The sequence below is a fragment of the Hyla sarda genome, chromosome 1 (genome assembly GCF_029499605.1).
Source record: "Hyla sarda isolate aHylSar1 chromosome 1, aHylSar1.hap1, whole genome shotgun sequence".
Lineage (NCBI taxonomy): Eukaryota > Metazoa > Chordata > Amphibia > Anura > Hylidae > Hyla > Hyla sarda.
In genome coordinates this window covers 611,165,006-611,191,537 of record NC_079189.1, presented here as the reverse complement: position 1 = coordinate 611,191,537, position 26,532 = coordinate 611,165,006, and the positions used below count along the sequence as shown (strand labels likewise).

General features: G+C 44.4%; 1 protein-coding gene across 1 annotated transcript; it reads right to left on the bottom strand.

Annotated features, from left to right (window-relative positions):
* Nucleotides 1-2,446: 2,446 nt before the first annotated feature.
* Nucleotides 2,447-14,784, bottom strand: LOC130297523 (oocyte zinc finger protein XlCOF6-like). Its single transcript, XM_056550081.1, has 4 exons — nt 14,623-14,784; nt 14,475-14,539; nt 13,717-14,308; nt 2,447-4,233 (listed from the first exon to the last, which is right to left on the bottom strand). The coding sequence occupies exons 1-4, from the start codon at nt 14,678-14,680 to the stop codon at nt 2,447-2,449; spliced, it is 2,502 nt and encodes an 833-aa protein (XP_056406056.1). The 5' UTR covers nt 14,681-14,784.
* Nucleotides 14,785-26,532: the final 11,748 nt, after the last annotated feature.

The window sequence follows — 26,532 nt, the reverse complement described above, 5'->3', positions numbered from 1 at the left end:
CGTGAGGTGGGTTTCCTGCAGACAAACAATATGTGGGGAGTGTCTCTTAACAAAATCTAGGCACAGCGCTCTCTTAAACTTGGAATTTAGACCATGGACATTCCAGCTTAATATCCTAAGGGACCCCATCATGAAACCGAGATGTAATGCTAACAGGGCTTACCCCATTGTACAAGTACCCAGTAATTATAGGAGCTCCCATGCACACCACTGACAGACAACAAGGACAGAATACCACCATACAGCAAAAGAAGATAGGAACAATAAAACATCCCCCCCCCCCCCCCCCAAAAAAAAAAAAAAAAACCCTGTCTCAAACTAACTAAACCAGTGCAGACCTGTACCCCAAACTACAAAATCACATCAGGCGAGTGCAGGAGCTATTTACAATCCATCAACCACCACCTCCCGCCCCCCCCCCCCCCAGTAATCTAGGGTCAATACCCACTAGCCCAGGAAATTCTAGGGGGAACTCGAACCTCTGACAACTAACACTTACACTCTACCCGCTAACTAAGACAGCAGGCAGTCCAACAGGATCATCAGTCCGGCGCCAAGCCGCTCTAGGGGCAGCCTCCTTTCACTGCAGCGTCTCCGCAGGTGAGATGAAGAATTTGGTAGTGTGTCCATCCACCACCCTCAGCCGAGCCAGGTACATCATGGCATAGCTATAACCCTTGGAGCGGAGTTTGGCTCTAGATTCCATAAACTGGGTGCCCTGTTTTCTCAATTCCATGGAGAAGTCCAGGTAGAAGGAGACTCTGTTGCCACCAAAGAACACCTCTCCCTTGATCCTCACAGCTCTCAGGATAGCATCTCTGTCTTTAAAGTGAAGGATCCTTGCTAGAAACAGCCGAGGAGGCCCCCCCGGGCACAGGAGGTCTGGCAGGGACCCTATGGGCCCGCTCCACAGCGAAGAAAGGAGAGAAGTATCCGCAGGCAGCAGCTCCTTCAGCCTGGATTCTAAGAACGCCACAGGATCCCCACCCTCCGCCCTCTCAGGAAAGCCCACCAGCCGAACGTTGTTACGCCTCAGTCGGTTCTCAAAGTCATCAGCTCTATCCACCATACCTCGAAACTGTCGCTGCAGGTCAGAAATTTGCTGAGGGATAGGGCATAGCGTATCTTCCACCATAGAGACTCTGTTCTCTACCTCTGTGTAGCGTTCTCATAACTTTTGAGTCTCATGATGTAGAATAACGAATTTCTGTCGCAGCTCATCCACTTTAGTGATCATAGAAGAAAGGCAGGAAGTTATAGTGGACAGAAGTTCAGTAAAGCGAAGGTCCAAGAAAGTCCCATTATACGGCATCCGATCAGGAGGAGGAGGGAGCGGCGGATCAGAGGGACGGCCTGCCCCAAGCCCAGCCTGAAGAGGCAAGGCGCTGCCAGACGGCTCCGCAGACCTGGTAAACTGACTTAATGACTTAACTGCGTTAGCCACCACTTTAGTAGATAGAGTCTGTGTCACAGAGTCCCGCAGGGAACAGCCACTAGCCTAAGAGTGGCCCCCATCTGAAGAAGCATCATTGTCCATAGCCAGAAGAAACACTCCAACTCCTGACTTGTTGCGCTTGGATTTGCCCCTGGAGCCACCCATGGTGGGATACAGACACCCACTGGGTGAGTATAAACAAAGTAAGGCACCAGTATGGAGAAGCACAGCCCTCAGAACACGCCGCTCCTGTAAAGATAGCAAAAAGTCCAACAACCAATAAGGTAGCAGCAGGGGGGCTCTGGAGGGTAGCAGAACACTGGCAGAATAGCAAAACAGTCCAGCATAGATGGAGTTAGAGAAGCAGCAGCAAGGCTAGAGATCCAATCTTCCGCTCACAAGTCCCAGCAAGCCCTATAGATAGGGGCTCAATCCCAGGGCCAGACATGCAGACGAATGAAGCAGGTACTCACAGTCTCAGCCTGAGGAGGTGCCGGCTGTCAGCCACACACTATCAGATACAGCCAGGAGGATTGCAGAGCTCCGAGGACCCACTCCAAGCAGCACAGGGAGCAGGGGTTGCCGTGGAGACCGAGGCAGTGAAGAGGCTTTTCTCTGGGGGAGCTCCTGGGACCTCAGGAGACGCAGGGACATCCTGGGGACCTCACAGCCCCTCCGGACCCCTGCAGAGGCTGCCTATATCCCGGCATTACCGCTGCTCTCTCACCACTGCAGCCCAATCCTCCTGTAATGCGAGCCTGCCGCCGGCACCAGAATGGAGACAAGATGCACCGCCGGAATCCTGAGCGTCTCCCCAAGTCCAGAGGTATCCTCCGGTAAGCGATACTGTGGGTCAGGGGGAAGTTATTCAGGGTATTGTCCCAGGGTAAACGGGAGCTTGGCAGCCACACGTCTGCTCAGCTCACCATGCAAGCCACGCCCTTCGAATTTTTAGATGTTTGATAAGTGGTGATTTCTCAGTAAAACATTTCCCACATTCTGAACATGACCCTATGTGTGTGTTTTTTGATGATAAACAAGGCTTGATTTCTTAATAAAACATTTCCCACATAGTAAACAAGAAAATAGCTTATTTTCTGTGTGGGTTATTTGATGTTTAACAAGATGTGGTTTCTGAGTAAAATGTTTTCCACATTCTGAACATGAAAATGACTTTTCTCCAGTGTGAGTTCTTTGATGTTTAACAAGATTTGATTTGTCAGTAAAACATTTCCCACATTCTGAACATGAAAATGGCTTCTCTCCTGTGTGAATTTTTTGATGTTTAACAAGACTTGGTTTCTGGTTGAAACATTTCCCACATTCTGAACATGAAAATGGCTTCTCCCCTGTGTGAGTTCTTTGATGTTTAACAAGATCTGATTTCTGAGTAAAACATTTTCCACATTGTGAACATGAAAATGGCTTCTCCCCTGTGTGAGTTCTTTGATGTTGACTAAGATTTGATTTGTCAGTAAAACATTTCCCACATTCTGAACATGAAAAAGGCTTCACTCCTGTGTGAATTCTTAGATGTTTGATAAGAAGTGATTTCTCAGAAAAACATTTCCCACAATCTGAACATGAAAATGGCTTTGCTATGTGACTTCTTTGATGCATAGCAAGATGTGATTTATCGTTAAAACATTTCCCACATTTAGAACATGAAAATGGCTTCTCCCCTGTATGAGTTCTTTGATGTTTAACAAGATGTGATTTCTGAGCAAAACCTTTCCCACATTCAGAACAGGAAAATGGCTTTTCCCCTGTATGGGTTCTTTGATGTTTAACAAGATGCGATTTCATAGTAAAACATCTCCCACATTCTGTGCATAAAAATGGCTTCTCTCCTGTGTGAGTTTTTTGATGATCAACAAGGCTAGATTTCATAGTAAAACATTTTCTACATTCTGTACATGAAAATGGTTTCTCTCCTGTGTGAGTTTTTTGATGATCACTAAGACTTGATTTGTGGGTAAAACATTTCCCACATTTTGTGCATGAAAATGGCTTCTCTCCTGTGTGAGTTCTTTGATGTCTAATAAGATCTGATTTTTGAATAAAATATTTCTCACATTCTGCACATGAAAATGAGTTCTCTCCTGTGTGAATTCTTTGATGTGTGACAAGATTTGATTTCAGAGTAAAACATTTCCCACATTCTGAACATGAAAATTGCTTCTCTTTGTGACTTATTTGATGTTTAACAAGATTTGTTTTATGAGCAAAATCTTTCCCACATTCAGAACATGAAAATGGCTTCTCTCCTGTATGAGTAGTTTGATGTCTAACAAGATTTGATTTCTGAGCAAAACCTTTCCCACATTCAGAACATGAAAATGGCTTCTCTCCTGTGTGAGTTTTTTCATGTTTCACAAGATGTGATTTCTGAGCAAAACATTTCCCACATTCGGAACATGAAAATGGCTTCTCTCCAGTGTGTGTTATTTGATGATCACGAAGACTTGATTTGTGAGTAAAACATTTCCCACATTTTGTGCATGAAAATGGCTTCTCTCCTGTGTGAATGTTTTGATGTTCACTAAGACTTGATTTGTGAGTAAAACTTTTCCCACATTCTGAACATGAAAATGGCTTCTTCTTATTTTGCTTTACAAACTGTAACGGATCAAAAGATAGACCCCGTATAACAGGATGAGATGAGAGATCTTGGCTGTGAAGGGCTGAGGGTGTATCTGGGATAATGGAATGTTCTTCATATGTATCTTGTGTGATATCATCATCTGCTTTATAATCTGAAGATATAAGATTCTCCTCTGATCTCCTGGTACAGTCATCTGCCAAGAAGAAGAGAGATTTTATTACAGGACGGAGACTCACATTATGCTTTATCTTTCTTTACTGTTTTTATAGCAGCAAATAAAGGGTTAACAGAAATAATATCAAAGAAAATATCTTTAGTTCATATAACCTATGATAACTGGTAGTCCATAATGGTATAGTCCAGCTGTTATATAAGGGAGCGAACCATAAGCCACTCCCTCTTTCTTTGCTGTTCTGTCAAAGATAAGTACTGCTCAATTTTCTCTCAGTCACTTACCACATATGTTTTAAATTAATTTATTTCATTAATTTCATATAATTCATTATTCATTTATTATTTCATCATATATAGTTCATTATCTATTAATTTATTTATACATTATTTAGCCCAATTCATAAACACCTAATTTGCATATAGTATAATAAATTTTTCCACCCATATAAAATACGTTATTATTTCCTTCATTATTATTATACATAGAGGTTATTATCTTATTTCTCCCTGGTCTCAGTACATTGCCAGTGACCAGTCACTTTATTGCTATGTGTGTATATATATATATATATATATATATATATATATACATTTTATATATACATGTACATAGGTATGAAAGTGTATTAAGACGCATCATTCTTGTATATGCTTCAGTCATCATTATCTGCTGCATATTTTTCCACTGCTGTACTAACTCATTACTAATTCATAATCAATTCATTATGAATTCACAACACTATTAATGAATTCCCTATTTATTATTCATGATTAATTTAATTAATCAAATAAAAATCAAATTGGACATAATGTCACACCAAACTCCAAAATTGGGCTGGAAAAAATTATTGGCACTTTCAAAATTGTGGAAAAATAAGATTGTTTCCAGCATGTGATGCTCCTTTTAACTCACCTGGGGCAATTAACAGGTGTGGGCAATATAAAAATCACAACTGAAAGCAGATAAAAAGGAGAGAAGTTCACTTAGTCTTTGCATTGTATGTCTGTGTGTGCCACACTAAGCATGGACAACAGAAAGAGGAGAAGAGAACTGTCTGAGGACTTGAGAACCAAACCAAAATTGTGGAAAAATATCAACAATCTCAAGATTATAAATCCATGTCCAGAGATCTACATTTGCCTTTATCCACAGTGCGCAACATTATCAAGAAGTTTGCAACCCATGGCACTGTAGCTAATCTCCCTGGGCGTGGACGTAAGAGAAAAATGTATGAAAGGCGTCAACACAGGATAGTCCGGATGGTGGATAAGCAGCCCCAAACAAGTTCCAAAGATATTCAAGCTGTCCTGCAGGCTCAGGGAGCATCAGTGTCATTGCAAACTATCAGTCAACATTTAAATTAAATGAAATGCTATGACAGGAGACCTAGGAGGACCCCACTGCTGACACAGACATAAAAAAAAGCAAGACAACATTTTGCCAAAATGAATTTGAGTAAGCCAAAATCCTTCTGGGAAAATGTCTTGTGGACAGATTAAACCAAGATAGAGCTTTTTGGTAAAGCACATCATTCTACTGTTTACCAAAAAACGTAAAAAGGCCTACAAAGAAAAGAACACAGTACCTACAGTGAAATATGGTGGAGGTTCAATTATGTTTTGGGGTTGTTTTGCTGCCTCTGGCACTGGGTGCCTTGAATGTGTACAAGGCATCATGAAATCGGAGGATTGCCAATGGATTTTGGGTCGCACTGTACAGCCCAGTCATGTCATCCATCCATGAAGTGGTGGCTAAATCAGTTGCTATGACGATGACTCGCGCTAACCCTCAGGTTTCTCTGCAAAAAGGTCCATCCACTCCATCAGACCTTTTTTTGGTCAGCTGAAGACTCCACCTTGCATATGGCTGATGGTATAAAGCAGGGAAAAGCTCCCAAAAAAGACGCTTCAAAACTACCGGTCCCATTTTCTCAAAATATCACAAAAAATACAGGAAGTCACAAAAAAAACCTTCGGCCCCAGAGGAGGTACAAACTAAGAGGGCAAAAAAGGGTTCTTCTTCTTCTAAGGTTAAGCCGATTAATATTCCCAAATCTCCAAATCAGTCTTCTTCAGAGGAGGCTGAATCAGATTTGGATGATAACTCAGCCTATGAAGACATATCTGAGGACGAGGTGGAGGAAATATGTCCCAGTGATTATTCCAGTTCTATGATCTGGGATAACGAGGGTGTCCCCTATTTTGATCCGGAACAAATAAAACATCCCAGATCCGGGTAGTGGATCCCACATCCACTAGTATCTAAATCTGTAAGTCTATAGGTTAAAAAACCCAGCAAGAAACAAGCTGAAAGCAGAATGCCTTAGGCCCACGTTACCAGAAAAACTGGCTAACACACCAGATTTAGACCCAACCTTGGTAAACTTTTTGGCAAAATCGGGGAAAACCCCCCAAAAAGGGGTAGATAGATCCTTCCGTACTGTATAAAGATAGATTTTTAGACCTTCTAGGTCCGTTGACCAAAATACTTGACTTAACAGAGGAAGCATCCTCTTCCGGTAATCCGGTAGATCTAACAGTGTTGAGAGGTTGGGCCCAAAGGGCTATATGTCTGTTTGGAAACACAAATTCATGACTCTGTATTGAACGTAAAAGGGCAATACTTATAAAACTTGACCCTGAATTGATACATTTAGCCTCAACTGAACCCAATACTTCTACACATCACTTTTTATAAAAGAGAATAGATAGTGTTTGGGGCCCCGACTTTGACCGGCAGCAGCTCCTGGAGGGAAGGTCCCACAGAATCGGTTCAGGGCTGCCCTAGTAGGTCTTCTTCTCCACTACCACCCCTCCAAATATGGAACTGTTCTCTATGTTACATAAAGCCCAATCCTCATTAAAAAAGATATTCTGGGGCCGTGTTTTTGGAAGGGCTGGGCTGGGAAAAGAAGGCGATTTCACGGACATCAGTCCCGTGAAGGACTATCATACAGAGGCCCCGCCCTTCCTCCCCCAAGACCAGACAGATATTCTCACCCATCAACCTCATACACACCGACACCATTCTTTCCTACAAGAGGTCGGCCCTGGAGGGCAAGAGGTTTCAGAGGATTTCAGAAATCAAGACCTTCTTCGGGTGAGTGCATATCTTCAACATTCTTCCCCAGTACCCGTGGGAGGAAGAATAATACATTTTTTCCACACCTGGTCTATGATCACATCAGACTCTTGGCTTCTCAATAAAGTTCAGGGTTATCATATAGATTTTGTTTACCCTCCAGTACAATATCAGATTCCACAATCAATGATATTTTCAATATCGGATCAAAAACTCATTCAACAAGAAATCTTTATGGAAGGGTCTCGAATGGCAGTTCACCAGTCTGCCTTTCGGTCTGTCCTCAGCCCCATGGTGCTTCACAAAACTAATAAAGCCTGTTATAGCTGCATTAAAGGGGTACTCCAGCCCTAAGACATCTTATCCCCTATCCAAAGGATAGGGGATAAGATGTCTGACCACGGGGGTCCCGCCGCTGGGGACCCCCGCAATCTTGCATTTGGCACCCACCTGCTGCGCCGGGTGCAGACCACGGGGCCGGAGTATCGTGACGTCACGACTCCGCTCCCTTGTGACGTCACTCCCCGCCCCCGCTATGCAAGTCTATGGGAGGGGGCGTGATGGCCGCTAAGCCCCCTCCCATAGACTTGCATAGCGGGGGCAGGGAGTGACGTCACATGGGGGTGGAGTCGTGATGTCACGATACTCCAGCCCCGTGGTCGGCACCCGGCTGTTTGTGAGCTGGCAATGTGGCATGCAGCTCAAAGAGGTGGGTGCCGAATGTAAGATTGCGGAGGTCCCCAGCGGCGGGACCACCATGGTCAGACATCTTAAAGGGGTACTCTGGCCCTAAGACATCTTATCCTTTGGATAGGGGAAAAGATGTCTTAGGGCCGGAGTACCCCTTCAAGGGCTCGAGGAGTTCGTCTAATAATATATCTGGACGACATTGTTATCATGACCGAATCTTTGGATCTGATCCAATTACTCAACTATCCAATGTAGGATTCCTCATCAATTACAAAAAAATCAGTATTAACACCTTCAAAAGGAACTAGAATTTTTAGGATTTTTAATAAACACTCAATGAGCCATTTCGAGTCTGCCATCCAAGAAACTAAAAACAATTTGCAGAGAGATTCGATCAGTTTTGGACAGTTAGGCTAGGTTCACACTGCGGAATCACAGGGCAGAAAGTGTCCGCCCGGAGATTCTGAGTGCGGCCATCGCTGACTGAATCAGTCGGTGCTAGGACCGCGCGGACAATGCAGTCTCCAATAGAGTAATTCCGCCTGAAGAATGAGCAACGCCATTCTTCAGGTGGAAATTTCCAATCGGATTTTCTGTTCACAAATTCCGCTTCACAAATTCAGAAGTGTGAATTTGTGAACGGAAACCCATTCACTATACAGTACATTTTAGCAAGCGGAATTTCTGCTTGGAATTTCAAAGCGGAATTGCAGGCAGAAATTCTGTAATGTGAACCCAGCCTTAGTCTCACGTATAGTAGTTCTCCTCTCAGCATCAATTCAAGCCATTTTTCCTGCACCCCTACATTACAGGGCTCTCCAACGTCTCAAAGCCCAACACTTGAGACACGGATTAGGCTATTCAGACGAGGTCTCTCTTACACCGAAGAGGAGCTATTACGGTGGCTCAATCATATCCAAGCATGGAATGGGAAAACAATCTTCAATGTATCCCCAGATTTAATCATAGAGTCAGATGCCAGCCAACTAGGTTGAGGAGCTCGATGCGGTCCTCTTTCAACAGGAGGGAAATGGTCAGATAAGGAATCTTCACTACACTTTAAAGGGGTATTCCGGTGGAAAACTTTTTTCTTTTAATGAACTGGTGCCAGAAAGTTAAACAGATTTGTAAATTACTTCTATTAAAAAATCGTTACCCTTCCTGTACTTTTTAGCAGCTATATGCTACAGAGGAAATTATTTTCTTTTAGAATTTCTTATTTGACTTGTCCACAGTGCTCTCTACTGACACCTCTGTCCATGTCAGGAACCGTCCAGAGTAGGAGAAAATCCCCATAACAAAATGATGCTGCTCTGGAGAGTTCCTTACACGGACAGAGGTGTCAGCAGAGAGCACTGTGGACAAGACAAAAAAGAAATTCAAAAAGAACAGAATTTCCTCTGTAGCATAAAGCTGCTAAAAAGTACAAGAAGGGTTAAGATTTTTTTATAGAAGTAATTTACAAACCTGTTTAGCTTTCTGGCACCAGTTGACTTATAAAGTCCTAAAAAAAAAAAAAATTCTAATCCGGAGTACCCCTTTAATTGCCTGGAACTTCTTGCAGGTTCCTTTGCCCTCAAAAGCTTTGCCAGACACAAATCGAACTGCTGTATTCTTCTGCGGATGGACAACATTTCCGCAGTTCAATATGTCGATCAATTAGGAGGCACCAAATCAAAACTATTAACCAACATCGCGAAAGAATTCTGGCATTTTTGTCTGGCCAAAGATATTATCTTGAAGGCAGAATATATCCCAGGATTGTCCAATTCCACAGCAGATTGGAACTCTCGATATCGAACCGACAACAGCGATTGGAGACTAGATCCCCTGGTGTTCAACCAACTCAATTCATTACGAGGACCTCTTCATAAAGACCTTTTTACCTCCCAGCTGAATCGCCAACTTACCCAATTTCTCATTGGCGCCCAGATCCAGACTCTCTAGGCACAGATGCTCTTCTTCAAATATGGCCACACAAGACACTTCATGCCTTTCCACCATTTACACTGATCCCTAAAACACTCTTAATCACCAGGTCTCAGAAATCCACAATAGTATTGATAACACCATTATGGCCAATCCAGTCTTGGTTTCCCCAAGTTCTAGCAATGTCCATAGACTTTTCACGCATATTGCCATGTCATCAGTCCATTCTCCTGGATCCATCAGGCAATCCTTATCTACTCATAATATCGAAATTAAATTAAAGGGGTACTCCGGCCCTATGACATCTTATCCTCTAACCTGTCTGATCGCGGGAGTCCGCCCCCGTGTGACATTACGCCCCGCCCCCTCAATGCAAGTCTATGGGAGGGGGCGTACATTGAGGGGGCGGGGCGTGACGTCACACAGGGTCGGAGTCATGATGTCACGATACTCTGGCCCTGTGGTCGGTACCCGGCAGTTTGTGAGCTGGCAGCGCGGCGTGCAGTTTAAAGAGGTGGGTGCCAAATGCAAGGGACCCCACGGTCAGACCTCTTATCCCCTATCCTATGGATAGGGGATAAGATGTCTTAGGGCCGGAGTACCCCTTTAACTCTAGTAGCATGGTTAATTTAAGGCCATCAGGATTGAATATCGACCTTTCACAATCAGTTCAGGACATCCTCTCTGACACTTGGGCACCAGGTACCAGGTCAGCTTACAGATCATTTGGAGAATTTGGTCTGATTGGTGCAATCGACTGGATCTGGATCCCATACATGCCCCTTTAAATCAATTTATTAATTTTCTTTCTCATTCTTTTGACTTAGGAAAAGCTTATAGAACTATTAAGGTATACCGTTCTGTCATTTCATTTTATCGTGCCCCGATTGATGCAATCTCCATAGGAAAACATGCTTTAACCCCTTAAGGACACAGGGCATACCTGTACGTCCTGAGTCCTCTCCCTTTCTATAACGCGGGGCCACGGCGTGTATGAGCTACATTGTGTGAGCTCCCGGCAGGAGAAAGGGGGCGTTCCCCAGCAGGCGCGATGTCACTGAAGCCTGCGAGAGCTGTGCCCCGCCATGCCCGGCATGCACTTCCTGAGTTTGGTCTCCTGCAAATCCAAGTGGAGACCAAACTAACACTTTTACTTGCGCAGGGAACAGAACAGAGCCACCTAGTGGCCGTCTTTTCAATCACATTAAAACATATAAAGGTTGAGAATTTTAACAGCAAGTAAATAGCAAAAGTGTCTTATAGTAACATAAGGAACAATATATTAAAAGTTTAGTTTGGTGACAGGTTCTCTTTAAATCGCCATATTGTGACCCACTATAACTTTTCTTTAGTTTTCTGTATATAAAACTTTGTAAGGGCTATTTTTTTGTTGTTGTTGTTGTTTGTTATGTGACAACATTTTTTTTTTTATCCCCTGCAATTTTTTTTGTTTGTTTAGACCATTCACCGAACAGGATCAATAACATATTTTAATAGTTCCCACAATTCCATACACAGTGATACTAAATATATTTATTTTGGGTGAAAACGGGAAAAGGGGGGTGATTTTCTATGTACTGCATTGATCCATCAGATTGGCGCAGTATTCGTACCGCCTGCCATAAGCTGGCACTGCACCACCAATGTCACTTATAACTGCGGTTTAAATGTCGCTGCCAACTCTGACAGCGCCATCTGCAGATATCAGGTAGTAGCGGCGTCCCCCGGGTATGGAGCGGGCTCGAGCCCTGTCTATATACCCTTGATGGCCCCAGGACGTAAATATACATAATGAGCCATAAAGGGACAAAAACATCAAAATAAAACTTATGGACACCCAAGTGATGATCAGCATAACCCAAGGGATCAGAAGACGTGACGTCTCAGTGAATAATATAGAGGTTCTTGTGTATGCCTTGTGCTTACCTGTTTTAGCTGATGTGGCAGGCATAGATTTTTTTTTGCCATCTTGATTCTATTTCAGAATCAGAAATAATTTTCTCATCCTATATTTCCCATGAATCCTTTGGCTGCCGGTATATGCTGGAGGATCTGTACAAGTAGTGTAAGGCCATCAATGATTATATCATATATCCGGAAGGAAGAAATATGCAGAACTCACCTGCAATGTATATCCCCTGTGTCTGATGAGGTGTATGGCCAGTGATATACATATACTTCCCATCATGCTCCTGGGGCCTGGATGAGGCGCGTCATCAATGTGTAAGTTCCCTTTCCTTGTAGAATCCCCGCACATCATGTAACAATGTGACAGTGTTGTCTGTATGAAACAAGATACACAGCGCTGGTAAGTGCCCAGTTTTTCTTCCTTCCGGATGTATAATTGGGACTATGTGATGTGGACTATGTTACAGCAGTATATTTAAGCACATAATCCGGTGTACGGTGAAGTCCTGGAACGAATGGTCTACAGGTGGCGCCAACCATGTCCTTTTGGTGAACGTTGAATGATTCTATCATGTACCAGATCACCAAAGCCGGGAGCTTGTGTTATATTGGGCTCAGGCAGAGGCGGCTCATCAGGGACGTCATCTACTCAGGACCTTCCAAGAGGACAAAGATGTGAGGACAACAGAGACATCAACAATGTCATCTCCCGGATATTCTTCTCAGAGCAAACACTTACAAAGATGGAACATCACTAATTCTAGAAAAGACTCGACCTGGTTTTGCCCGAAGGGTTAAACTTTTCTAATGTTTGGCTTCATCATCATAAATCAGGAGTTGTGGACGTCTAGCCAATGGTGAGTCTTCTTGGCATCCGCACCCTACTGATCTTGGCTATAAAGGTTCTCACTTGTCTTTCAGACTCTGGTGTGGGATCTTTATTTAGGCTTTGTTCTTTACTTAACCTTTTGTCTGAGGTTTTGGCACTTTTTGTAGTTCTTTTGGCTTGAGGAAGGGGGTTGCTGACAATTCTCTCTCTGTATGTTTGTTCCCATTTGTGCTTTGTATCTTGTGCATGTTTACCCATTGTTTCCTGACCATTTCTCCCTGACCTGTACTATATTGTGTATTGTTTAGACTTGTGATCCCCCTGCACTTAGTCCAGAACAGGGACTGTCTCCAAGTTGTGGAATCACTGTTTTTGGGGGCGATTATGCAAGTAGGCAGGGACAGTGGATCTGGAGAGCAGGAGTGCACTGTTCCCTGCCCAACACGACAATTCCACTGTTGTCCTTGTTGACAATTCTTGTTGCCTCTTTGAAAGTCCTGAGCACGTGACAGGTGTTTCTAATTAGCTGCCAATATCTGAGCTGAAAGTCAATCTGGCTCCAAAAGCTGTCTGTCTACTGCATTAGGTAGCGTACCTGTCTACTGCATTATTTCTCAAAGCGAACCTGGCAAAGTTTTTGTTTCACACCACTTTTATACCTCAGGCCGTATTCTGGAGCAGCTAGTGACATCTGCCAGGTACAGACAACACAATCAGATCAGCGAGCAGACAACACCAGATGACATCTGATGAAGGACACAGTCACTCTGGTGGGAATGATGGGGAGAGATTTTTGTCCCACTTTGACAAACTGCGGCATATAAACAGTGTGGGGTGAACAGAAGGATCAGAAAATGTTGAGGGCACACAAGAAGCATAGTAATAGTGTAGAGGCATAGAAGGGGGACTGACTATAGTAAATGGACATAGAAGGGCCTGTGGTCCAAAATTAGCCTTGGAGCACGAAGGACTCTAGTTACACCACTACTTCGCCAAAAAGTTATTGCAGCCGGTGAATTAGTAGAATCTGTGACTATTTTCTGCATTTAGTGGTTACTACTCACCTGGGCAGTTACCTGTAGAAATGTCCTCCTTATACTGCTCATCACCGTTCACATCTGTCTCTTCTTCTTCCTTTATGTCTGTGGTATTAATATAGTTCAGATCTTTCCCTGTAGGAATGCCCTCCTTATACTGTTCATCACCGTTCACATCTGTCTCTTCTTCTTCCTTTATGTCTGTAGCATTAATATAGCTCAGATCTTTCCCTATAGGAATGTCCTCATACTGCTTATCACGGCTCACATCTGTCTCTTCTTCTTCCTTTATATCTGTAGTATTAATATAGATCAGATTTTTCCCTATAGAAATGTCCTCCTTATACTGCTCATCACTGTTCACATCTGTCTCTTCTTCTTCTTCCTTTATGTCTGTAGCATTAATATAGATCAGATCTTTCCCTGTACGAACGTCCTCCTTATACTGCTCATCACCGCTCACATCTGTCTCTTCTTCTTCTTCCTTTATGTCTGTAGAATTAATATAGATCAGATCTTTCCCTGTGGCAATGTCCTCCTTATACTGCTCATCACCGCTCACATCTTTCTCTTCTTCTTCCTTCATCTCTGGAGCATTAATAAAGATCAGATCTTCTTCCTGTATCATAGGATGTGGAAAAAATATTATAAAAGTCATAAGTCAGAAGGACAAGTCACGTGGGATGTTATAGATGAGCAGGAGATGAGGAGTCATGGAGGGTGAGGGGACTGACCACAAGAGCTTCACAGCCCTTCTACAGATCATAGGGAATATCTCCATCTACCTGATCATCCTGTGGAAGAAGAGGACGGGGACACCTCTCTGGTGCTGTTCTCTTACTGGATCTGACTGTAGGGAACACATACAGAGACTGAATTCATTCTTTACATACAAATAATGAGAGGACGTGTGTATATAGTCATGTCTATTACCTGGTGATGTGAGGGGCTGCTGATCCTCCATCATCACCTGATCCTTGTACTGATCCATGTGTCCTTCTACATACTCCCACTCCTCCAATTCCGATTTCAAACTGCACAATATCTAATAATAATTACTTAACTACCGAAATCCCTGGTCCGCAGACTGTACAGGAGCCGTGTGCTTACAGGACCTGCGATGATGTCACCGTCATGTGATCAGTCACATGGAGGAGGAGGAGTCACATGATCAGGGGCTGCTGCTCTAGGCTCATCTGCTCAGTGTATGCAGGACTCTGCTGTGCTGGTTGTGATCGCTGCTGGATGAGCTGAAGTTATGTGTATGCAGCAGAGCTGTGTGTGTGTGATGTGCGTGGTGCAGAGCTGTGTATGTGTGTGTTATATATGTCTGCAGCAGAGCTGTGTGTAATGTACATGTAGCTGAGCTGTATGTGTACACAGCAGAGCTGTATATGTGTAATGTGCATGTAGCTGAGCTGTATGTGTACACAGTAGAGCTGTATATGTGTAATGTACATGTAGCTGAGCTGTATGTGTACACAGTAGAGCTGTATATGTGTAATGTACATGTAGCTGAGCTGTATGTGTACACAGTAGAGCTGTATATGTGTAATGTGCATGTAGCTGAGCTTTATGTGTACACAGTAGAGCTGTATATGTGTAATGTACATGTAGCTGAGCTGTATGTGTACACAGTAGAGCTGGATATGTGTAATGTACATGTAGCTGAGCTGTATGTGTACACAGTAGAGCTGTATATGTGTAATGTACATGTAGCTGAGCTGTATGTGTACACAGTAGAGCTGGATATGTGTAATGTACATGTAGCTGAGCTGTATGTGTACACAGTAGAGCTGTATATGTGTAATGTACATGTAGCTGAGCTGTATGTGTACACAGTAGAGCTGTATATGTGTAATGTACATGTAGCTGAGCTGTATGTGTACACAGTAGAGCTGTATATGTGTAATGTACATGTAGCTGAGCTGTATGTGTACACAGTAGAGCTGGATATGTGTAATGTACATGTAGCTGAGCTGTATGTGTACACAGTAGAGCTGTATATGTGTAATGTACATGTAGCTGAGCTGTATGTGTACACAGCAGAGCTGTATATGTGTAATGTGCATGTAGCTGAGCTGTATGTGTACACAGCAGAGCTGTATATGTGTAATGTGCATGTAGCTGAGCTGTATGTGTACACAGCAGAGCTGTATATGTGTAATGTACATGTAGCTGAGCTGTATGTGTACACAGTAGTGCTGTATGTGTGTAATGTGCATGTAGCTGAGCTGTATGTGTACACAGTAGAGCTGTATATGTGTAATGTACATGTAGCTGAGCTGTATGTGTACACAGTAGAGCTGTATATGTGTAATGTACATGTAGCTGAGCTGTATGTGTACACAGTAGAGCTGTATATGTGTAATGTGCATGTAACTGAGCTGTATATGTGTACACAGTAGTGCTGTATATGTGTAATGTGCATGTAGCTGAGCTGTATGTGTACACAGTAGAGCTGTATATGTGTAATGTACATGTAGCTGAGCTGTATGTGTACACAGTAGAGCTGTATATGTGTAATGTACATGTAGCTGAGCTGTATGTGTACACAGTAGAGCTGTATATGTGTAATGTACATGTAGCTGAGCCGTATGTGTACACAGTAGAGCTGTATATGTGTAATGTACATGTAGCTGAGCTGTATGTGTACACAGTAGAGCTGTATATGTGTAATGTACATGTAGCTGAGCTGTATGTGTACACAGTAGAGCTGTATATGTGTAATGTGCATGTAGCTGAGCTGTATGTGTACACAGTAGAGCTGTATATGTGTAATGTACATGTAGCTGAGCTGTATATGTACACAGTAGAGCTGTATATGTGTAATGTACATGTAGCTGAGCTGTATGTGTACACAGTAGAGCTGTATATGTGTAATGTACATGTAGCTGAGCTGTATGTGTACACAGTAGAGCTGTATATGTGTAATGTACATGTAGCTGAGCTGTATGTGTACACAGTAGAGCTGTATATGTGTAATGTACATGTAGCTGAGCTGTATGTGTACACAGTAGAGCTGTATATGTGTAATGTACATGTAGCTGAGCTGTATGTGTACACAGTAGAGCTGTGTGTAATGTACATGTAGCTGAGCTGTATGTGTACACAGTAGAGCTGTGTGTAATGTACATGTAGCTGAGCTGTATGTGTACACAGTAGAGCTGTGTGTAATGTACATGTAGCTGTGCTGTATGTGTACACAGTAGAGCTGTATGTGTGTAATGTACATGTAGCTGAGCTGTATGTGTACACAGTAGAGCTGTATATGTGTAATGTACATGTAGCTGAGCTGTATGTGTACACAGTAGAGCTGTATATGTGTAATGTGCATGTAGCTGAGCTGTATGTGTACACAGTAGAGCTGTATATGTGTAATGTACATGTAGCTGAGCTGTATGTGTACACAGTAGAGCTGTATATGTGTAATGTACATGTAGCTGAGCTGTATGTGTACACAGTAGAGCTGTATATGTGTAATGTACATGTAGCTGAGCTGTATGTGTACACAGTAGAGCTGTATATGTGTAATGTACATGTAGCTGAGCTGTATGTGTACACAGTAGAGCTGTATATGTGTAATGTACATGTAGCTGAGCTGTATGTGTACACAGTAGTGCTGTATATGTGTAATGTACATGTAGCTGAGCTGTATGTGTACACAGTAGAGCTGTATATGTGTAATGTGCATGTAGCTGGGCTGTATGTGTACACAGTAGAGCTGTATATGTGTAATGTACATGTAGCTGAACTGTATGTGTACACAGTAGAGCTGTATATGTGTAATGTGCATGTAGCTGAGCTGTATGTGCACACAGTAGAGCTGTATATGTGTAATGTGCATGTAGCTGAGCTGTATGTGTACACAGTAGAGCTGTATATGTGTAATGTGCATGTAGCTGAGCTGTATGTGTACACAGTAGAGCTGTATATGTGTAATGTACATGTAGCTGAGCTGTATGTGTACACAGTAGAGCTGTATATGTGTAATGTACATGTAGCTGAGCTGTATGTGTACACAGTAGAGCTGTATATGTGTAATGTACATGTAGCTGAGCTGTATGTGTACACAGTAGAGCTGTGTGTAATGTACATGTAGCTGAGCTGTATGTATACACAGTAGAGCTGTGTGTAATGTACATGTAGCTGAGCTGTATGTGTACACAGTAGAGCTGTGTGTAATGTACATGTAGCTGTGCTGTATGTGTACACAGTAGAGCTGTATGTGTGTAATGTACATGTAGCTGAGCTGTATGTGTACACAGTAGAGCTGTATATGTGTAATGTGCATGTAGCTGAGCTGTATGTGTACACAGTAGAGCTGTATGTGTGTAATGTACATGTAGCTGAGCTGTATGTGTACACAGTAGAGCTGTATGTGTGTAATGTACATGTAGCTGAGCTGTATGTGTACACAGTAGAGCTGTATGTGTGTAATGTACATGTAGCTGAGCTGTATGTGTACACAGTAGAGCTGTATGTGTGTAATGTACATGTAGCTGAGCTGTATGTGTACACAGTAGAGCTGTATATGTGTAATGTGCATGTAGCTGAGCTGTATGTGTACACAGTAGAGCTGTATATGTGTAATGTACATGTAGCTGAGCTGTATGTGTACACAGTAGAGCTGTATATGTGTAATGTACATGTAGCTGAGCTGTATGCGTACAGTAGAGCTGTATATGTGTAATGTACATGTAGCTGAGCATTAACCCTTTAGACACTGTGATTAGAGATGAGCGAGCTTACAGTAAATTCGATTCGTCACAAACTTCTCGGCTCGGCAGTTGATGACTTTTCCTGCATAAATTAGTTCTGCTTTCAGGTGCTCCGGTGGGCTTTAAACTGTGGATACAGTCCTAAGAGACTCTTTCCTAGGACTGTATCCACCTTTTCCAGCCCACGGGAGCACCTGAAAGCTGAACTAATTTATGCAAGAAAAGTCATCAACTGCCGAGCCGAGAAGTTTGTGACGAATCAAATTTACTGTAAGTTCGCTCATCTCTAACTGTGTGATCAAAGTTGATTGCGGTGTCTAAAATGAAACCAAAAGTATCCCGTCAGCTCATCGGAGATCAGGACTATCGCGACATAATTGTGATGTCCTGATCAGCTTACTGGATGACAGGAGGGTCCTCACCTGCCTCCTGGTCATCCGATCGTCGATCTGCTGCTCCAGGCTAGAGCAGAAGAGCGCCGAGAACACTGATCAATGCTATGCTATATCATAGCGTTGATCAGTCTATGTAATCAAAAGATTACATGTTATAGTCCCCTATGGGGTCTGGAAAAAAAAAGTTAATAAAAGTTCATAAACCCCTTCCCTATTCAAAGTTAAAAGCGTCTATGCTGTGTTTCTAACCTAACCATGGACTCACGGGCCTCCACCAGATCTGAATCTGCTGAGCAGCCTGTACCTGGTCTCTGTAAGTGATATCTTTCCTGCTTTTTAATGTATTGCTGTAAAGATATATTTTTCGTCTATCACTTAGTGGGTTCCTTCTCTCTTCTTACAGGGAACCTTCTCAAAAACCAAAAGCTATGAAATGTGTTATGTGCCTGGCTAAATTACCAGACAAATATGGGAAAGCCTTGTGTAAAAAATAGAAAAAACGAAAAAGGACCGACAAGCGGCACCTCGTGTATTGCCCCAAGATATACGTAGGAGGTGCGAGGAGTGGGGGGTGTCCCCACGGGGCTTTTAGATGGCCACTCACCTCAATATAGAAGTAACAGGCATGTAACCCCTATGCAGCGGGGTACCAACAGTGGTGCGTCGCTGCCAAGCCAGTGGGTTGCAGGAATCGACCCAGGTCGTCCTTCAGATATGATGATGATGAGGAGGAGTGAAAAAGGAAACCCTTAGATATCGGCGCTGCGACTCTTGTGCATGAAGACAATGATGTCCAGGTCAAAGTAAAAGATCCTAGGCAGGACCATTTATTAAACAAAAGTAAATAAAACAATGGATTGCGCGTTTTGGGAGAAGCCCTCCCTTCCTCAGATCAGGGACTGGGCTGATCACGGGAGTCCCGCCGCAGGGGACCCCTGCAATCTAGCATGCAGCACCCACCTGTAAGTACTGCCGGAAGCACTGGAGGCTCTCAGTCTTAAGCCTCCCAACCATGGGGACGTAGTATCGTGACGTCACACCCCCTCCCATAGACTTGCATTGTGGGGGCGGGGCGGGACATCACGATACTCCGTCCCCGTGGTTGAGAGGAATAAGACTGAGAGCCTCCAGCGCTTCCGGCAGTACTTACAAGTGGGTGCTGCATGCTAGATTGGGGGGGGGGGGTCCCCAGCATCGGGACCCCCGCAATAAGACATCTTATCCCCTATCCTTTGGATAGGGGATAAGATGTCTTGGGGCCGGAGTACCCCTTTAACTGGAGCATCATCTTTCGGATGTAAACCTATATCCTAGTTTACTGACTACTTCCTCTCATGCAATTTGTACTACCGCCTCTCTCCCGCCTAGTAGTTTCTCTGCATCGCATGTTGTACCTTCTCAATATGCTCCTCCCACAAAGAAAGCTAAAGTAGTGGATGATCTTGTTTCGAAATCAGATTTTGAGGGGGCGGAGGAAGGTGAAATTTTATTTGTTCCCGCTAGGGAGAATGGGAAATTTTTCTTTTGTGCAGAAGATACTGAAGTTTTGGTTAAAGCGGACAGGGATGTTACAGTGGGGATCAAAAGTTTGGGCACCCCAGGTAAAAATTTGTATTAATGTGCATAAAGAAGCCAAGGAAAGATGGAAAAATCTCCAAAAGGCATTAAATTACAGATTAGACATTCTTATATTATGTCAACAAAAGTTAGATTTTATTTCCATCATTTACACTTTCAAAATAACAGAAAACCAAAAAATGGCGTCTGCAAAAGTTTGGGCACCCTGCAGAGTTAATATCTTGTACTGCCCCCTTACAGCTTGTAAACGCTTTTTGTAGCCATCCGAGAGTCTTTCAATTCTTGTTTGACGTATCTTTGCCCATTCTTCCGTACAAAAGTCTTCCAGTTCTTTGAGATTTCTGGGCTGTCTGTCACGCACAGTTCTTTTAAGGTCTATCCATAGATTTTCAATTATGTTGAGGTCAGGAGATTGTGAAGGCCATGACAAAACCTTCAGTTTACGCCTCTTGATGTAATCCACCGTGGATTTCGAGGTGTGTTTAGGATCATTATCCATACGTAGAAGCCATCCTCTCTTTAACTTCAGCTTTTTCACAGATGGCATCAAGTTAGCATCCAAAATTTGCTGAAATTTCATTGAATACATTTTTCCTTCTACTCGTGAGATGTTCCCTGTGCCACTGGCTGCAATACAACCCCAAAGCATGATTGATCCACCCCCATGCTTTTTTTTTTTAAACACGTTTTATTGAAAAGTAAGGAACAATCAGCTCGCAGGCCCAACAAAGTGACAACATGTTAGTAAATGTTACAGTAATTCAAGGGCGCCTGAGCAAAAGTACAATCTGACAGAATGTAAACGACAGGGTTACTTATCTTAGAATGCAATATAAAGAACACTAAGTAGGCAACCTCAAACCGGGAGAACCCGGGATACTCTAGAAACTAGTAATTGGAGCATCCCCCCGGAGCACACCCTGGGCAAAGATATGTACCACCATAGTTAAGAGAAAGGGTAAGAGATGGAGAGAGAGAAGGGGGAGGGTGGAAAGGAAGAGAAATGAAAGAAAGCAGACCCGTGCAAGAAAAGAGAACAGAGAAGACCAGCTAACATGACACAGAAAAGAGAGAAGACGACAAGCGCACAACGCAATCACACACGGTCTCCAGGAACCAGAGATGGAGGCCCACGAGGAGACATAGAGTTTGAGCATTGTGTGGACGGAGAGGAGCACCACTCACCCCACACTGAAAGAAATTTACCAGGACATTTCCTATGCTTATATACCAAATGGGAGAAGGGTATCACTGCATTCACCAAAGTTCTCCATTGAGATAAAGTAGGAGGGCTGGGGTCCATCCACTTAAGTGCAATAGCCTTCCTAGCCATGAATAATGTTTCCCTCAAGAAGACGCAGACATGATGAGTCCACACCTCCTCATCTAAAACACCGAAAAGACATTAAGGGGTCAGCAGATAAGGGAGGCTGGGCAAGTGTGTTGAGAAATCGAATAACCTCCCCCCAAAATGCCTCAATATAGGGGCAAGCCCAAATAAGATGCCAAAAGTCCGCTCCAGCATCACCACAGCGATGACAGGCATCAGAGTCGGAACGACCCATTCTAAACAGTCTGAGAGCGGTAACATAGCTGTAATGAATGATATTCAATTGAATCAATTTATTATTAGCCGCTGGGGACACCAGCATATACGAGTAAAATATTTCCTCCCAGACCTCTGTAGACAAATTGGGGATGTGAGACTCCCAATGCCGGACCGCCGGCAGCTGGGATCCGGAAACCTTGGCCTGAATAAGGTGTGTGTACAGGATGGACACCAGCCCCCTAGGACCCTGAGATCGCAACACACCTATTAGAGGAAAGGCTGATATAGGGGCGCTACCTACAGGGAACTGAGCATTAAGCGCATGGCGCAACTGTAAATACCTAAAAAAAACAGTGCCTGGGCAAAGCATAGGTGGATTGTAACTGATCAAAGGAACACAGTATATTATCACGGTACACATGTTCTAAAGTAAGAATCCCTAGTCCCCTCCAAAAGGGTGGGTCCAGAGAGACAGTAATGTGTGGGAGAAAGGGGTTGTCCCACATCGGGAGATCCAATGGCACACCAGTATAACCATAGAGCACCTTAGCAGCACGCCAAACCTTGATCGCCAGTTTATGGAGGGGTAGGTAAGCCCGCCCGCCAAGGGTGGGACTCTCCAGTAGAAGTCTCGGGGTCAAGAACGGGACAAAGCTAGTCAAGGATCGCTCCGGACCCGTTCCAACATCCTCTCCCACCCACTGCCTGAGATAACGTAGCTGGCCCGCCAAATAGTAAAGGTAGAAGTCGGGTAATGACATACCTGCTGCTAATTTAGGGCGTTGCAAAGTAGAAAGTCGAATTTAGCGTCTATTCGGGCCCCAAATAAAAGGGGACAGAAGAGAGTGAAGGGAGTCAAATTATTTAGGGACAGGCCCAGAAGCGTGTTTCAACATATACAGGCATTTAGGAAGGATAATGAGTTTAATAAGATTAACACGCCCAGTAACAGATAGCGGTAGCGTAGCCCAAACTCTAAATTTGGATTTGACATATGGGATCAATGAGAGGATGTTAGACGATAGGTCACTAGCTGGGTCTCTATGGATAAAGATCCCCAAGTACTTAAACTCCGTGACCACTGGAAGGCCACACATAATAGGGGGCCAAGTTTTACGCAAGAGGGGCATTATAACGGATTTAGACCAGTTGATGAACAGCCCAGAATAAAATCCGAACCTATCCAGCAAGGCCATAGCATACGGCAGCGTCGTCAATGGGTCTGAGAGAAAGAGCACTGTATCATCTGCGTACAGACCAATGCGCTCTTCCCTATCTCCCACCGGCATACCACGGAAACCAGAGTCCTGGCGGATACGCAGTGCAAGGGGCTCCACCGCAAACAGGAGCGGGGACAGAGGGCACCCCTGACGCGTACCCCTGCCCAAGGGAAACGGGCGTGAGCAAGTACCATTAACCAGGACCTGGGCCCGCGGACACCGGTAGAGGAGGGAAACCCACTTCCGGAAAGCAGGACCAAAACCGAACCTAGAGAGCACTGCCTGCAGGTACCCCCACTCCACCAAGTCAAAAGCCTTGGCAGCAGCTAAAGATGCCAAGGCCCAGTCTCCTCCCAGAGCACCTCCCACCTGGACGGCAGTTTGAACCCTACGGATATTGTCCGATGTGGACTTGCCCTTCATGAAACCGGTCTGATCTGAATATATAATAGACAGGACTACCCGATTCAACCGGTTAGCTAAAACTTTTGTGAGAATTTTATAATCCAGATTTAATAAAGAAATCGGCCAATAGGAGCCACATTCTAAGGGATCTTTATCAGGTTTCAAGAGGACAACTATGGTCGCCTCGTACATAGAGTCAGGTAGGATATTGTCTATAAATGCCTTTTCAAACATGGCCAACAGGGGAGGAAGAAGAATCTCCGAGTACCGAAGATAAACCTCCAAGGGGAGGCCATCTGGGCCCGGAGACTTACCCCTAGTCATATCAGCTACTGCGTCCTGCACTTCCAAGAGCGTAAGAGGGGCATCCAACATGTCTCTATCACTATCAGATAAAACAGGGAAATCTATGCCGTCCAGGTAAGAAGCTAGCTCCGCATCATCATATTGAACCTGCGAAGAATAGAGGTTAGTATAAAAAGCAGAAAAACTTTGTGCCATCTCCTCCACCCCCAGCAGCATAGACCCATCTGGGGCTTTAATTTTAAGAACCTGAGCAGCTGAAGTAGATTGCCGTACTATGTGAGCTAATAGTTTACTGGATTGATTACCATGTTCGAAATAGAATTGCTTGGTAAAAAATAATTTCCTATTGGCCTTTTCGTGAAGATGTAACATATATTGTCGTCCCTCATGCAGCCAAGCCACCTTATTAGTCTCTGAAGGGTCCGCCACATATCTGGCCTCCAGAGCGGTGCAGGAACTGGCCAGTTCCTCCTCCCGCCGAGACGCAGATTTCTTAATAAAAGAGATCGTAGATCGCAGGCAGCCCCGTAGGTATGCCTTTAGAGTCTCCCACACCAGCACAGGAGAACCTCCAGGAACATTGGCTTGAAGGAACACCTGAAGCTGGTCCGGGATACGGTCATTGGGGCCAATCTGATCCAGCCAGAAAGGCTGTATTCTCCATCTATGCGGTGTACCAGAATCAGCCATGCGGATGTCCAGCAGTAATGGAGAATGGTCAGATACAGCACGCGGTTCATACGAAACCGCCGAGACCTGAGACATGAGAAGCGGATTACCATAGGCAAGGTCGATTCTGGACAACGCATTGCGACCCAGAGTGTGGCAGGAGAATTGTCTAGTATGAGGATGGCGATCCCGAAAGATGTCCACCCAGCCAATTTCATCCACCAACAAAGAGAGAGGAGTGGTCCCAGTTCCCAAGGGAACCCCTCTGGTACTGTGGCGATCCATAACCAAGTCAGGCACCATATTAAAATCTCCCATACACAGCACACGCGCAGAAGGGTATCCAGCAGCAAAAGTGACAGCACTATGCAGTACTTCCATGGAGGCCGGCGGGGGATTATAAATAAATAGCAGCACATAAGGCACATTGTTAATGTAGGCATAGACAAAAATATAACGACCTTGTGAGTCCCTACGCACAGCTACAGGATCCCACCTCACTGACCTAGCAATCAAAAGTGAAACACCCCTAGAAAAAGATGTATGAAAGGAATGGTGAGACCATTGTACCCAAGGTTTGGTAAACTGGTGGGCCCTGTCCAGGGTGAGATGCGTCTCTTGTAATGCTATCACATGAGGGCGGAACTTTCTAATATGTGCAAAAACCATTGTACGTTTACGAGGGGCCCGGGCCCCCCGTATATTCCATGACATTACTCTAAGGTCCGCCATGGTAAAAGAGAGTGTACACTATGACCATAGTAAGAGACTCATAAATACAACACAAACACCAGCCATCCACACCAACAGATTGAGACAAACACACACGGGTCCACGAAAATAGAAAGGGCACCAAGGTCGTGAAAGGTAGAAATGGTACAAGATATGCTCCACTGAGAATGCACAGTCTGACAAGAGAAACCTCCCCTAAACATGGGGAACAAACATAGAAGAAAACAAGAAATACAAACATAACCACTGCAGGGAAAGCAGTGATAGAGCAACAGCTCCATCTAGTGGGGAGAGCCTGCTCAAACATGGGATAGATGAGAACCTCTGGATTATATATACTGCAGAAGGGGCCAAGGAGGACAGCAGTACACAGGAGAAGGAGGCGACACCGGAGGACCAGATAGAAATAGGAAGGAAAAACAGGAAAACAAATAAAGAAAAGAGGGGGAGGGGGGGGGGGGAGGGAGAAAATGACCACCAATGTAACAAAGAGGCAAAGGGAAGAAGAGGAGGCTTAGGGTATATCACTTAGGAAGGGGAAGGGACCAAGGCAGGAGAGAGGGGACAGACGAGAACACACCAGAAGATAGAGCGAGAACTGGAGGTGTGTAGAGCATAATACACAGTGCAAAGTGACCACCATTGACACGTCTCCCGCCACCCACCCAACAGGAGAGCTGTCAACATGACCCCACACCCTATCCAACCCAGAAAGGTCACATGAAAATGACCTCGCTTCAGAGGTCAAGTAGGGACATAGGGACGGGAGGGGGGGGGGTGTTGGGAAAGGGGGGCAGAGGGGAGGGAATCAGCAGTTGGAATGTCCAGGCAGGGGGATCCAATTTGTAGGGGGAACTGGAGGAGAGTCTTGACAGTTCCATCAGGGCCATACAATGTCCATGTGGAAGTCCAACTGTAGTCCCAGGAGAACAAGCACTGAAAGTCCGGGGGGTGGGCACAGGGGGGAGGGGAGGGGGGCGCCATGGAGGGAGAAAAAAAAAACAATGGGGAGAGCAGTCCGGGTACGGGAGTCCAGCCGGACAGGAGGAGAGACAGAGGGGCATGCTCCCCACAGAAGTCCGGCCCAGTCCCACGTGGGCAAACTTAAAAAGTCCCAGGGATAACAGTGATCGGTGGGGGGAAAACACGGGGCAGTCTGGACTGGAGGGGAGGGGGTGGAAAAAAGGTGCCAAATAGGTGGGATGGCAGGGGAATACACAGTACCTCAAACACTGCAGGGAACCAGGGTAGGCAGGAGATGTAGAAAA